This window comes from Aquarana catesbeiana, linkage group LG02, assembly GCF_042186555.1.
Source record: "Aquarana catesbeiana isolate 2022-GZ linkage group LG02, ASM4218655v1, whole genome shotgun sequence".
Classification (NCBI taxonomy): Eukaryota; Metazoa; Chordata; class Amphibia; order Anura; family Ranidae; genus Aquarana; species Aquarana catesbeiana.
This window is the reverse complement of record NC_133325.1, coordinates 60381708-60397624: the sequence shown is the minus strand read 5'-3', so window position 1 is coordinate 60397624 and position 15917 is coordinate 60381708. Positions and strand designations below refer to the sequence as shown.

Below are 15917 nucleotides of genomic sequence, written 5' to 3'. Positions count from 1 at the left end.
GGGGGCGACTTGCATAGACTTCTATACAGAAGTCGTTTTGCAAGTCGCCGTGGCAGTCGTGTGCAGGTCGCCTCGGTCAGGCGACCTGCAAGTCGTGCCGCTTCTAGTGTGAACCGAGCCTGAGACTTCACTTTAACCTGTTGCTGCCCCACACCATCATATGACGTCATGGACTTTGAGCGGGGATATCTGAATGATGCCTGTAGCTACAGACATCATTCAGATATTGCCGTTTTCAGCCGGCGATTCCCTACACCATAAGAATGATCATAGCGGCTGCTCCACTGCTTGATCGTTCTTACGGGAGGCGAGAATGGACGTCCCCCCCTCCCGCCGCCCTCCGGTGCTTCTACCGACTCACCGCTATGATCGGTGAGTCGGAGAACGGATCCGCCAGCCCCGGATGTTGATCATAGAGATTTCCGGCGGACCAGATGGTCGCTGGAGTTTCTATGATCATCGGAGGCCAGGCGTGATGTTATGGCGTCACGCCCGGCCTCTGCATTAAAAAAAACAGCGCCGCCTCGGCTGGGAAGCCGTGATCGTTTTTTTTTTTTTTTTTATTTCAGGCTTCCCAGCCTAGTGGTGAGATGTGGGGTCTTATTGACCCCACATCTCACTATAAAGAGGACCTGTCATGTCATATTCCTATTACAAGGAATGTTTACATTCCTTGTAATAGGAATAAAAGTGATAACATTTTTTTTTTTCAAAAAAGTGCCAAACTAAAAAAAAAGAAAGTATAATTAACAATAAAAAAAAAATTATTTTGAAAGCGCTCCTGTCCCCGTGTGCTCGCACGCAGAAGCGAACGCATATGTAAGTCCTGCCCACATATGAAAACGGTGTTCAAACCATACATGTGAGGTATTGACACGAACGTTGGAGCGAGAGCAATAATTTTGGCCTTAGACCTCCTCTGTAACTCAAAACATGTAACCAGTAAAAAAATTTCAAGCGTCGCCTATGGGGATTTTTAAGTAACGAACTTTGGCGCCATTCCACGAGCTTGTGCTATTTTGAAGCATGACATGTTAGGTAGCTATTTACTCAGCGTAACGTCATGTTTCACAATCTACAAAAACATTGGGCTAACTTTACTGTTTTGTTTTTTTTTTTTAAAGCACAAAACAGTTTTTTTCCCCAAAAAAAGGCGTTCGAAAAATTGCTACGCAAATACCGTGCGAGATAAAAAGTTGCAACAACCGCCATTGTATTCTCTAGAGTCTTTACTAAAAAAACCTATATAATGTTGGGGGGTTCTATGTAATTTTCTAGAAAAAAAATTATGATTTTTACATGTAGGAGAGAAATGTCAGAATTGGCCTCGGTGGCAAGTGGTTAATTATTCATAATATTTTTACATTTTTTGTGTTTTTCAATTTTTATTTGATAATATGTAATGCTACATTAGTTTCATTGATGGTCTTTCTTTTTTTTGGCTAAAAATTATTAAACAGATACTGTAATAATATATGTATAAAATTAATTAAACATTTTTTCATTTTTTTTTAATAGCCATACAGAAAAAGACCATAATCGAAAACAATATGGCTTTACATACAATATATTATAAAATAAAGAAAACAAAAAAAAATATATGAATAATTAATTACCTTAGCATTGTAATTACTTTTGACCTAACAGTTAAAAAAAAAACGGCCCAGTGACAGTATATAAAGTATAAAGTATATTCTTAAATTTACAAGAACAAATCTCAATATGCATCATCAAGCTACTACAAAAATATTTTTGTGTCCTTACAGCATACTACAATTGTGTATTTAATACTCACTTTCTTCAATTGAGCCTTTTTTAAGCTAGAAAGAATGCAAGCATCTGCAAAAAAAAAAAAACTGAGCCCTCGGGGCCACTGTAGCTGGCAGCCCCCCTCTCCTAATCCCTCTTTGTTAGAGAATCTCTGAAAGGAAAAGCGACAGGAATCTACAGATATGGAATGAACTCATGCATAATGTGTCTGTTAGCATTTAGAGCTGTGTGAACCATTGAGCGCAGAAAGGCAGTGAACACACATATGGTAACTGTCACCAGCCACAGAACTTTAGAAGACTTAAAAAAAAAGTTTGGAAAAAGTTTTTCCTCTGCTGATCAGAAAACTCCTGGAAAGGTTTTGTGACTTCTTTTGTGTACAGTCACCAATTCCTGACCCTGGGCAGGCTGTCCCAGATCATTAACCACACAGAGCCTTTAGGATGATGGGTTAGTAGGGAGTGCTGGGACTATATAGTCATGAAGAGCATAGAGGAGAGGACAGGAAGCTCTGGACTGCTGGAGGTAGTACATTGACCTTTGTGGAGTGCGTGCGCTTCAGCTGCTCAACATCAGGATGGCTTTACCTTGTCACAGCTGGCTGTCTAATGAAGGATTAAAGCACCTCTTTCTGGTGAGATCCATTTCTACTTTGTAATCTTCTGCTGGCAAAGCATTTCTCTAAATACAGCAAAGTAATCTCTACTGTTATCAATGTTACCGTTTCGTTTCCTGCTGACTCCTTAGGGATACTTTCGGGGATTGTGGATTTGGTGCTGGGATTTCTTTTTATCAACTTTGCATGTTTCTTTATTGCCCCCCTTTACAGTATTGTGTTGTGTTAAAGCTGAATTCCAGGAATGCCTATTTTTGCATAGTTATGTTGGTCAAGCTTGGACTGATTGAAAAAGACTAGAAGTTACAAGAATGGACTTTATAGGCACACATGTTTAGAATAAAAGTATGGATTTTTTAATTGGATAAAGTTAAAAAGCTTATGTACAACACATAAAAGAAATCACACATCATGCAAATGATGACATAAAATACTTGACCCTAGGTACTCAAATAACACCTCCACTTATAATATTGGAATTTAGCAAATGGTGAATGTAATAAAGTATAGCCAGTAGCACTATCCATAAGAAATAAAGTGCATGGAGTAGTCACAATCGGGGGTCACAAGAAGATTTTCCGCTCGACATGTTGCGTGCACACTTGCGCTTCTTCAGGAGCTTCTTCAGGAGTAGGTTGTGACTCAGCCTACTCCAAGCACTTTATTTCTTATGGTTAGTGCTACTGGTTATACTTTATTACATTCACAATTTGCTAAATTCCAATAATATAAGTGGAGGTGTTATTTGAGTCCCTAGGGTCAAGTATTTCATGTCATCATTTGTATGATGTGTGATTTCTTTTATGTGTTGTACATAAGCTTTTTAACTTTATCCAATTAAAAAAATCATACTTTTTATTCTAAACATGTGTGCCTATAAAGTCCATTCTTGTAACTTCTTGTAACTGGGACGGTGGCATACCTTTATTAGTGTCACGCTGTGAGGATATACGGTAAATTCCAATTTTTCTTACAAGCTTGGACTGATGTAACTATACACGTTCCATAGCTTTTTAACTTTATCCATTTAAAAAATTCATACTTTTATTCTAAACATGTGTGCCTATAAAGTCCATTCTTGTAACTTCTAGTCTTTTTCAAACAATACTGGGATGGTGGCATACCTTTATTAGTGTCACGCTGTGAGGATACACGGTAAATTCCAATTTTTCTTACAAGCTTGGACTGATATTACCTTTACACGTTCCATAGCTGTAAGATCCCAGTGGAAGCTGGAAATCAATGTAGCAGGCACGGCTACTATAGTGATTGCTGTTGGCTTCTGGGTCCCGTGCCGAGTGACTGCTCTGCTGCTTAGTTTGATTGGCATGGACCTATGTAACTTTGTAAGAAATAAAAGCCAGAAACATGGAAAGCTCATGCTCTTCTGCTGCCCATGCTGCCAATCTCTGCAAAAGTGAAGATGAACCACTGGCTAAATATCCTGCAAAATTTGACACTTCTACAGTGATCCACCAGTTATGGCACATGCATAGTTACACTGGTCCAAACCACACCAATGCAGCTATGTAAAGAAATCCATAAACTGGGAATACTCGAGCTCTTCTGATACCCATGCCGCCAATCTCTGCAAAAGAGGAACCTCTTGCTAAAGATCCCACAGAGTGTAACACTTCCACAGGGATCGGTCATGTATGGCACATACATATTTACATTGGTCCAAGCAGGACCAATTAAATTACTCTATGTAAAAAAAAAAAAAAAAAGTCATAAACATGGAATACTCATACTCTTCCACTGCACGTGTCGCTGATCTCTGCAAAAGTGAAGACGAACCTCTTGCTAAAGATCCCACAGTATGTAACACTTCCATGGGGATCCGTCAGGAATGGCACATACATATTGACATTGATCCAAGCTAGACCAATTAAATTATGTAAAAAAAAGTCATAAACAAGGAATATGCATATACTTCTGCTGCACGTGGCAAAAGTGAAGAGGAACCACTGGCTAAATATCCTGCAAAATTTGACACTTCTACAGGGATCCACAAGTTATGGCACATGCATAATTACATTAGTCCAAACAGCACCAATGCAACTATGTAAAGAAATCCATAAACCAGGAATATTCAAGCTCTTCTGATGCCCATTCCACCAATCTCTGCAAAAGTGAAGAGGAAACTCTTGCTAAAGAGCCCACAGAATGTAACACTTTCACGGGAATCGGTCAAGTATGGCACATACATATTTATATTGGTCCAAGCTGGACCAATGGAATTATGTAAAAAAAAAAAAAAAAAGTCATAAACACGGAATACACATACTCTTCTGCTGCACGTACCATCAATCTCTGCAAAAGTGAAGAGGAACCATCGGTTAAAGAGCCTACACAATTTGACACTTCTACAGGGATTGACCAGTTATGGCATATACACATTTACATTGGTCCAAGCTGGACTAATAAAAGTATGTAAAAAAAAAAAGACAGACTCTTCTGCAGCCCATGCTGCTGATCCCAGCAAAAGTGAAGAGGAACCACTGGCTAGAGATCCCGCAAAATTTGACACTTCCACAGAGATCGACTAGGTATAACATACAGTATGCATGGTTACATTGGTCCAAGCTGGACCAATGTAACTATGTAAAAAAAAGCCATAAACATGGAATACTTAAAGAAGAACTATAGACAAAACGTTTTTTCATTTTGGATAGAGTAAAGGGAGGGTTATAACCTCTGTCAGATTTTTTTTTTGCCATCTGTGTCCTATTGCAGAGATTTCCCTTGACTTCCTGTCCCATAGCCAAACAGGGAGTGAGAGGAAATCCCTGCAAATTAAGGGAATTCCTTGGGGACCCCAGGACACCAGAACCCATTGGATGTTTTCCCCTCTATTACTTTTCTGGGGACAACCTAAAATTTGGGATTTTATTTTACTTTCACTTTCAATGATAATGGTAAACAGGACAAATAGAGAGGGGAAATGTCCCTAAGGGAGGCACAGACACAAAAACCTGACAGGGGTTCTAATCCCTGTCCACTCTATCCAAAACTAAATAAAACGTGTTGCCTTTAGTTATACTTTAAACTCTTCTGCTGCACATGCCGCTGATCTCTGCAAAAGAAAAAAGAAACCATTGGCTAAAAGGTCCCATGGAATTTGACACTTCCACAGGGATCGGTCAGGTATGGTACATACCATACCAAATATTGATCCAAGGTGGACCAATGCAATTCATTTTTTTAAAAAAGTCATAAAAATAGAATATTCATACTCTTCTGGCGCACGTGCCGCCGATCTCTGCAAAAGTGAAGAGGAAGCACTGGTTAAAGATCCTGCAAAATGTGACACTGCTACAGGGATCGACCAGTTATGACACATTCATAGTTAAATTGGACCAAGCTGGACCAATGTAACTGTAAAGAAATCCATACACAGGGAGTACTCAGAATCTTATGCTGTCCATGCTGCCAATCTCTGCAAAAGAAAAGAGGAACCACTTGCTAAAGATCCTACAGAATTTCACATTTCCACAGGGATTGGTCATCCATGGCACATACATATGTACATTGGACCAAGCTGGACCAATGAAACTATGTAAAAAAAGCAATACTCATACTCTTCTGTTGCCCATGCCTCTGATTTCTGCAGAATTTGAAGAGGAACCACTGGTTAAAGATCCTGCAGAATTTGACACTACTACAGGGATCGACCAGTTATGACACATTCATAGTTTTATTGGTCCAAGCTGGACTAATGTAACTATTCAAAAAAATCCATACACAGGGAGTACTCAAACTCTTCTGCTGTCCATGCTGCCAATCTCTGCAAAAGTGAAGAGGAACCGTTGGCTAAAGATACTGTAGATTTTGATATTTCCACAGGGTTCGACCAGGTATGACATGTGCATAATTACATTGGACCAAGCTGGACCAATGTAATTATGTAAAAAAAATCCATACACAGGGAATACTCATACTCTTCTACTGCCCATGCTGCCAATCTCTGCAAAAGAAAAGAGGTACCATTTGCTAAAGAGCCTACAGTATTTCACATTTCCACAGGGATCGGGCATGTATGGCACATACACATTAACATTGGACCAAGCTGGACCAATGAAACTATGAAAAAAAAAGCAATAAACAGGGAATACTCATACTCTTCTGTTGCCCATGCCTCTGATCTCTGCAGAATTGAAGAGGAACCGCTGGCTAAAGATCCTGCAGAATTTGACCCTTCTGGGAATGTTGATCCCCTGGTCCTCTGCCAAGCACTATGGTTCCCCCAATTGACCTCTACATCACTACAGGACAAAGAGGGTTTTAACCATTCTATCCAAAAAAGGACACAAAAAAACGTTTTGGCTTTATGTATACTTTGAGAAAAATGTTCTATACATATGTTTTATATGTGTATTTAGTTATTTGAATAGAGAACCCAAACTGTTTTTTAACAAAGTTCCTCTTCTTACGTCTATTCTTTTTTTTAATTTAACAGTTTTCCTGGCTTTCTCTCAACGCCTGGCTGTTTTGGAAAACATTCACGCTGTACTACAGTAGCCCGCAGTACTATTACTTGCACCAGATGCTGGGGGTAAGCAGTCACAGATGAATTTTTCTTTTTGGGGAAGACTTGTGACATGTATTTGGACTCGCTTCGTGCTTACTCTGATAGATATGTGCTATGATCCCGCTGCAGTGGAAAAGCTGACAGGCTAAGAACAAAAGCTGTCGTTTGCTTAGCTGTGGCAGCCTCTGGCAGGCTATGAATGAAGTGACAGATTGCCCTGCCTCCTTACTGGAGCTGTTCTGCAGTCAGCCTGTGGAATGAGGAAGCCCTGGGGTTTCAATTAGTCTCTGGGCAGGTAGGATGGATGTATAGTCCACTTAGGGCCAACTTAAAAAGGCAAGCATGTTTACACTTCATCTCCGCACACTCTGTGCCTAATCATTCCAAAAAAAAAAAAAAAAACAGGGTTTTGCAAAAAGAGAAGCCAGTCATTTAACCCAAAAAATTCTTAATAAAAGAGGCATATCGAGCGTCTTTGCCACCTATGGTGGATCATTTTTGACACCTTGCCCTTTTAAAAGACAAACTGATTCTCAGCAATAATCATTGGGGCCTCATACACACATCCGTAAAAAACACATTTAAGTGTTTTTTTATTTACAGATCTGTACGCAGCTGCATTGTTTTCAATGGAGACATTGACACAGGAGCGTAAACATGCACTGCGCTTAGATCCGTAACGTAAAAGCCAAATATCTGCATCTGAGGACATTAGTATACATGTATGCCAGATGGAAGTATTGGAAAATAAAGACAGTTTTAAATAAGTATTTACTGATTATTGTATTGTATTGTATTGTATCCTGAGTATTTTACAGGAACTTTTATGCTAGAAAAAAACATGCGTAATACGTAAAATAATGATATTGGCCACAAAAGACAGTGAAAATTGTAATGCTCAATTACATTGGTTGTCAGTTTGGTCCCCCTATTACAGTGGTGATCAGTGTATTGCCCTCTTACTTTGACATTCAATGTAGTGCTTCCTTACCTTGGTAGTTAGTGGAGAAAGGACAAACTATTATTGATGGTCAGAGGAGAAGTGCTCCTTTACAATCGTGTTTAGCGAAGATGTGCCCCTTTATATTGGCGGTCAGATGAACAGTTCCTTTTTACAATGGCGGTTAGTGGAGAACAGAGAAGGTCCAAATCATAATTATTGGTCAGTGAAGAAGTCATTCCTTACATCGGTGGTCAGTGAAGATGTGCCCCTTTATATTGGCGGTCAGATGAACAGTGCCTCTTTACAATGGTGGTTAGTGGAGAACAGAGAAGGTCCAAATCATAATTATTGGTCAGAGAAGAAGTACTTCCTTACATCGGTGGTCAGTGAAGATGTGCCCCTTTATATTGGCGGTCATTTGAAAAGTGTCTCTGAAAAGTGGTTAGTGGAGAACGGAGAATGTCCAAACCATAATTAATGGTCAGTGAAGAAGTACTGATTTACATTGGTGGTCAGTGTAGATGTGCCCGTCTAGAGGAGGTCTAGTGCTAGAATTATTGCTCTTGCGCTAACATTCGTGGTGTATGTAACCAGCCACTGACTCTCACCGCACGACCCTGGTCATGAGTCTATAGGTCTGACTCAGTTGGGGCTGTGCTGAACCGCTACACAGAAACCATTGCATCCACACTAAGATCAAGGGTCCTTCTCTACAGCATTCTGGAAGGGTACAATGCTTTTCTCCCTAGGCTGTGGCCCTTAACTGTAATGCCCTGTACACATGACCGGTTTTGCCGTCGGAATAAACTCTGAAGGTTTTTCCGACGGAATTCCGAAGGAATTCCGCTCAAGCTGTCTTGCATACACATGGTCACACCAAATTCCGACCGTCAAGAACGCGGTGATGTACAACACGTAGGACGGGACAACACGTACGACGTCTCGTACTTGCTTCAGAGCATGCGTAATTTTTGGTAGGTCGGAACAGCATACAGACGAGCGGTTTTCCCGATAGGAATTTGTTCCGTTGGAAAAATATAGAACATGTTCTCTATCTAAGTCAATCTGAATTTTCGATGTAAAAAGTCCCATGGGGCATACACACGGTCGGAATATACGATGAAAAGCTCCCATCGGACTTTTTCTGTTGGAAATCCCGACTGTGTGTACGGGGCATTAGGCCTCATGTACACTGCTGCTGGTAAACGGACGTTTAGGAGCAGTTGGGCATTTTTTTCAACTGCTCCTGAACTCTCCTCTATGTTATCTTATCTGTCCATGTACACAGGGTCGTTTATAATCGTTTCTAGGCAGTTGAGTTTAGAGGCTTTTTTTGGAACGCAAAAAATGGGTTCAGAAGCTGAGTTTAGAGGCATTTCAAGCGCCAAATGCTTCTAAATGCGGCTAAACATGGTAACTTGCATTTAGCTGCGTTTCGTTTACAGGTGTTTTTCATTTTTGGCTATTTTGAAAAAAAAAATATATATATATATATATATATTTTTTTTAAAAACGCTTCTAAACGCAAACGCGGCAAAACACCGCTAAATAAGGCATGTAAACGCGGCAAAACGGACGTTTTAAACGTGGGTAACTATCTGTCAAGTTAAATCATTCAGGAGAGGTTGTAAAAACGTCCCGTGTACATGAAGCCTAAAACTTTAAACCCCGTTAGTTTTTTGCACCTGGCATGTATTTAGTTGAGTTAAACTGAAAGTCCAGTTAGGTTTTAAGAAAAGATATTGCCCTGTAAGTAAGGATTAAAAAGGCAGCAATTTTTTCATATAAGGGAACATTACATTTCTTCCTGTTTCCAGATTTTGTTTACAGAAGCCTTGTGTTTAGACCATGATGTCAGGCTTGCGGTATAATCATTAAATCCAGGATACGAGGCTGGCTGGTGGCCAGTCTAGCCCCAAGAGACTACAGTGAGTCAAGCTATTATCTGACACTCACCTAACATCAATAGCAGCTGTTCAGCTATCGGACTGACATTGGTAAAATGCTGTTATGTTAAGTTGGAGCATCTGTTGTAAATTTCTTTGTTTTTCTGTAATATATTCTTAGTACTGGGCCCATACATATGGGTGCTTCACGTCATGCATCTGTGTGATGTTTCATAGCTCTCGACTGTTCCCTATTCAACTGTCCCTCTTGGCAACCAAATCCCTCTGTTCCTCTTTCCTCCTTAGATGTCCTTCTGTTTGGCCTGATGTGTAGATCTCTATGGAAATATACCATTTAAAGCCCATCTCTGGGGAAAACTTTAAATCTCTCCCACATCTACCTTCCACTCCATCTCTCACCCAGTTTTTTTTCCATACTCATCTTCTTAAGTACTCGTACTAAGTCTACCATCTACTGTATATTTCTCCCTGGCTCCATTTCAGGGACCAGGTAATCCAGCACTGCAGATGAATATGCACTGGCCGGTTCCTATCAGTCCCATAACAGTGATGTCATCACTGCAGGCTCTCTCTTCTGGATCCTAAGAGGACCCCCGATGCTGTATAGCTAACTGGTAGTTCATTCTCCCCCCCTGTCATGGGGGATCTCCGTCTTTGTCATGAGCTGCCAAATACAGGCCAATAGGACTCAAGTAAATGTAACATTTTGATGACCTGGGAAAATCAGCATTCAATGCCCCTCTACCACTACATTTTCAGTGAATAGGAAGTGTCCACATTATGCAGACGATGATGTGGACTCCCAAACCTCCAGTGCACAGAAAGAGAGAGAAGACTCAGGACAAAAATGTCATGTGACCATGGATTTAGGTGTATAAAGAAGCAATTAGGTAGGGTTTTTAATTCTCTATGCTAGTGATTAATGTGTGAGGGGGGGTCCAGGAGAACAGATTCAAAGCATAAGTAAACTCAAGAGCAAAAATGTAATATATTGTAGATTCCCAGTCTTTACATGTGGTAGCTGCATTCGTTTTCTTTTTTTTTGCAAGCTAAGAACAATTTTTAGCAAGTATAAGTAAATACCTGTTAATCTTGCTGGGAATGCAGTGTCCTCATCACTTCCTGTGGGATGAACCTGAAGAAATAATTAGTTTATTTAAGTTATTTAAAGAGTCAGGCTGGGTTCACACCATTGCGAATTGGATGCGGTTTCTCCGCACCCAATTTGCAAAAGCAGGAGATTTTGAATGGGTCTCTATGGAGCCAGTTAACATATCTCCGCAGCAGGTCCGGTGCATTTTGCACAAAAACGATATGCGTCTTTTGGTCCCTTGTAGGTCCTAATTAAGCCCAAAATTTGGGCTGAAATCAGACCTGAAACGGTGAACCAGCATGCACCGGACCCCTGCTGTGAGTCACATGCAGCTCATATGTGAACCGTGCAAAAAAGTCAACTTTTGTTGAGAAACAAATGATCCTCTGTGTGAGATCAAGGTACACCACAGGGGTTTTAACAAACTTTGTAACAGATTCCTACCTTTAGTTGCTCTGAAGAAGCAGCTGTTTGTTGCATGTCTTCTGCAGACTGATTCTGAATGGGAGGGTCTGGTTTATTCTAATCACCTGGTGCACTTTCAGGAGCCTGGGCACCACAATTGAATGAGTAGGGAGGGGCGCAGTGTGCCCAAGAACGGTTACTATCAAACTGCTGCTAAAGTCTGCCCTGATAATGCCCAAAACCTCATTAGGGCACACATTACCAGCACCGCACCTTGCAGAATAACTCTACTTACCTTGCAGATGAAAGTGATTGTAAAGGATCGTTTTTTAATTTTTTTAAAATAACAAACATGTCATACTCACCTCCATTGTGCAGCTCGTTTTGCACAGAGCGGCCCGAACATCTCTTTATGGGGTCCCCTGGCAGCTCTCACGGCTCCTCCCCGCATCAGATAACCCCCTAGGAGAAGCGCTTTCCTGAGGGGGTTGCCTTGCGGGTGCGTTCCCGAGTCCAGCATTTGCGTCCACAGACACGAATGCCGGACTCGCCCCCCCCCCCCGGCGCCCGCATCATTGGATTTGATTGACAGCAGCAGGAGCCAATGGCTGCGCTGCTATTAATCTATCCAATCAAGAGCCGGGGCCCTGTGGAGAGAGAAAGAGCGTGTCTCCATTGAGGAGATGAAGGGGCTCAGGTAAGTAGAACGGGGGGGCTGGGGGGCCAGTGACTGCCAGGTGTTTTTTCACCTTTATGCATAGGATGCATAAAGGTGAAAAAACACAAGGGTTTACAACCCCTTTAACTCTGCTTAAACCTGCTCCAAACTCAATTCTAAACCTATTCTAACTACCCTGTAAAGGAAAGATGCATATACATACCTATACTGAGGGCGCTCCCCAGCGGCTGGCTTCAATGAAGAGGAGAGATCTCTGACAATGGCTATGACATCACCCATAAACTTACTATGGGGCATGCGTTGTCAGCCGTAACTCGTCTGCACTGAAGAAGGCACTGGGCACTGGACCATCTAGGACACGGGTCTCAAACTGGTGGCCCTCCAGGTGTTGTGAAACTACAAGTCCCATGAGGCATTGCAAGGCTGACAGTTACAAGCATGACTCCCACAGGCAGAGGCATGATGGGACTTGTAGTTTTGCAACAGCTGGAGGGCCACCAGTTTGAGACCCCTGATCTAGGAGGTAAGTATAGACATCTTCCCTTTACAGGGTAGTTAGAATAGTCTTATGCCGCGTACATAAGGTCGGATTTTCCGACGGGAAGGGTTCGATGGGAGCTTGTTGACGGAAATTCCGACCGTGTGTAGGCTCCATCAGACATTTTCCGTCGGAATTTCCAACAAACAAAATTTGAGATCTGGATCTCAAATTTTCCGGCAACAAAATCCGTTGTCGGAAATTCCAATCGTGTGTACACAATTCCGACACACACAGTTCCACGCATGCTCGGACTCAAGCAGAAGAGCCACACTGGCTATTGAACTTCATTTTTCTTGGCTCATCGTACGTGTTGTACGTCACCGCGTTCTTGGCGATCGGAATTTCCGACAAGATTTGTGTGACCGTGTCTATGCAAGACAAGTTTGAGCCAACATCCCTCGGAAAAAAAAACATGGATTTTGTTGTCGGAATGTCCGATCGTGTTTTAACCTATAAACAAACAAGGTTTTTATACTTACCCTAAACGCCCCTGTTGCTATGTAGTCCTCATAATCTGCCACTTCCTGGTCCGCTGAGCTCCTTTTGACTTCCTCCCTTGCTTATGCTCCTGGGAAATGATGGCACATCATTTCCCAGGAGTCTGTGGGCAGTACTGTGATCAAAAATCACTACGGCCGCCGGTGAATCGCTCATGTGCGAGATCGAGGGGTGCATGCTGGGTACCCAGCATGCACCTCTCCAAAGCTAATCTAGGAAGCGATCTGGATTGGGCTTCACATGCCCACAATTATGATGGCAATGGCCACAAACGGAGGGAGAGAATATTACAGTAAGAAATGTATATTTTACCTAAATCGATCACGATCATTGTATACTCCTTTTTTTCATTAAATTAGTAGTAATGCTTTTTCGCCGGAACTCCGCTTTAAGAGGTTTTGGAGTGGGATAATCAACTTTTACATTTTTAATCACATGATATTTCAGGACCAGCAAATTGCACAAGTAAATGCTGAACTGTGAACTGTGAACCATGTATCGGCATGTACAGTGCATGTGATATTTCACTGCAGTAATCAAACTTTGGAATGCAAACCCTCAATCCATCCTATTTCCCTAAACCTCAAGAACTGACTTTTGGTCCACCTATTTCCCGTGCTGCCTAAAAACGAAAATTAGATCAGTAAAATACCTACCTGTCTTTGTGAATGGATGTGAGTGCTGGGCGAGTTCTAGGTGAGGCAGGGGAATGTTTTTTTCAGGCAGAGGCAACCAACCAGAACCTCCACGCAAGCAGAACCCCTTGTTGGCCATGGTGGAGAGACGGCAATGGCGGGGAGACAGTTGACTAGTAGATCTATGAGGGAAGACACCTTGGGTGCTATAAGATGGTATGAATATGAATGAGATACCTCTACCAATCAAACATGGGGGGTTAGCTATTTGTTAAAACAAAAACCCTATTTTATGTAATTTTTAAGCTTGAGAACAAAAATACATTTCAGACCTGGTTGTGAAATTTCTGTGTTCAAATACAGTGAAATCTTTAAACTTCATGGTGTACCAAATGATGTTTGACATCTAACAGAATTATGACTGCCTTATTCCTTATGAAAGTGTCACTACATCTGGTCAAGATTAGTCATACATTAATCCCAAAAATAAAATAGCGCTGTAGCATGAAACATTATTTTGACAGGGTAGCCGAATGCCATCTTCTGAGATTTTTTTTTTTTTTAAATTTCAATGTAATATTTCTTGTAACAGATGAAAAATAAAAAGCACAGTCCTAGTGAATACAAGAGTTATACAGGGGCATGTATCTATGATAAATGACGCCTATGGCAGGAACTAAAACTTGTTCCTCTGTCCAAACATCCTGCACCCCAGTATTAGCACACCTAGAAATACACATACACGCTAGAGATGCTGGGCCTGCAAGGTCGGTGCAGAATAAAGAATGTACAGCACGGTGTACAGAATGAGACAGTGTGGAATATAGCACATACAACATTGTATATAGAATGAATGTAGAGCATGGTCTATAGAATGAATGTACAACATGGTATATAGAATGAGGTGATGTGGAACAGGGAAAGTACAGCATAGTATATTCGTAGAATGGGGCAATAGGAATAGGAAATGCACAAGAATGGTAAATGGAATGAAGCACTGTGGAACAGCAACTGTACAGCATGGTATATGCAATGCCCCGTACACACGATCGGACATTCCGACAACTTGTCTTGCATACACACGGTCACACAAATGTTGTTGTAAATTCCGAACGTCAAGAACGAGGTGAGGTACATCACGTACGACGAGCCGAGAAAAATGAAGTTTAATAGCACAGTGCGGCTCTTCTGCTTGATTCCAGTGTGCGTCGGAATTGTGTACACACGATTGGAATTTATGACAACGGATTTTGTTGTCGGAAAATTTAAGATGCAGATCTAAAATTTTGTGTGACGGAAATTCCGGTGGAAAATGTCCGAAGGAGCCTACACATGGTCGGAATTTCCAACAACAAGCTCTCATCGAACATTTTCCATCGGAAAATCCAACCGTGTGTACGTGCATAAGGAGACAATGCTGAATAGGGAACACACAATTATGGTATATGAAATGGGGGTTAGGGAACATATGGCATGATATATGGAATGAGGTGATGTGGAATAGGAAATGCATAAGTATGGTGTACGGAATGATATTTAGGCGATAAGAAATGTACAGAATTACATATAGAGTGTACTATAAGATACATTTTTGTACTTTAAAAGAATGATCCCGGCCTGATGTGGACCTCCATCAGTGTACCCATGAAACTTGCCTACAGGGCACTTTCACCCCTTTCCTGCCCAAGCCATTTTTCAGCTTTCAGCTGAATGACAATTGCGTGGTCGTGCTACACTGTACCCAAACAAATTTTTTATAATTTTCTTCATACAAATAGTGCTTTCTTTTGATGGTATTTAATCACTGCTGGGTTTTTTATTTTTTTACTAAAAAAAAAAAAGACCAAAAATTTTGAAAAAAAAATGGTGGGCACTGATTAGGTGGCACTGATGAGGAGGCACTAATATGCCGCACTTCTGGGCACTGATCGGTGGCACTGGTATGTGGCACTGATGAGCACTGATAAGCTGCACTGATGGGCGCTCTTAGGTGGCACTGATGGGCACTGATAGGCAGCACTGGTGGGCACTGATAGGTGGCACTGGTGGGCACTGATAGGCGGCATGGATAGGCGGTACTGATGGGCGACACTGTTGGGCATTAATCGACAGCAGTGATGGGCAGCACTGATAGGCGGCACTGATAGCCAGCACTGCCTGGCATCGCTAATGGGCACTGATTGGTGGCACTTGTGGGCACTGATTGCTGGCACTGGTGGGCATTGATTGTTGGCACTGGTGGGCAATGGTGGGCACTGATTGGTGACAATGTTGGCACTATATTGTAATCAGGGCACTG

At 41.6% G+C, this 15917-nt stretch overlaps 1 protein-coding gene across 1 annotated transcript in view; it reads left to right on the top strand.

Annotated features, from left to right (window-relative positions):
* The first annotated feature begins 1435 nt into the window (after nt 1–1435).
* Nucleotides 1436–15917, top strand: part of NOX4 (NADPH oxidase 4) — a 348347-nt gene continuing 333865 nt past the window's right edge. Inside the window, exons 1-2 of the mRNA XM_073612966.1 lie at nt 1436–2404; nt 6846–6941. Of these exons, the coding sequence (XP_073469067.1) occupies nt 2348–2404; nt 6846–6941 (153 nt within the window). The 5' untranslated portion in view covers nt 1436–2347. The remainder of the gene's footprint in view (nt 2405–6845; nt 6942–15917) is intronic.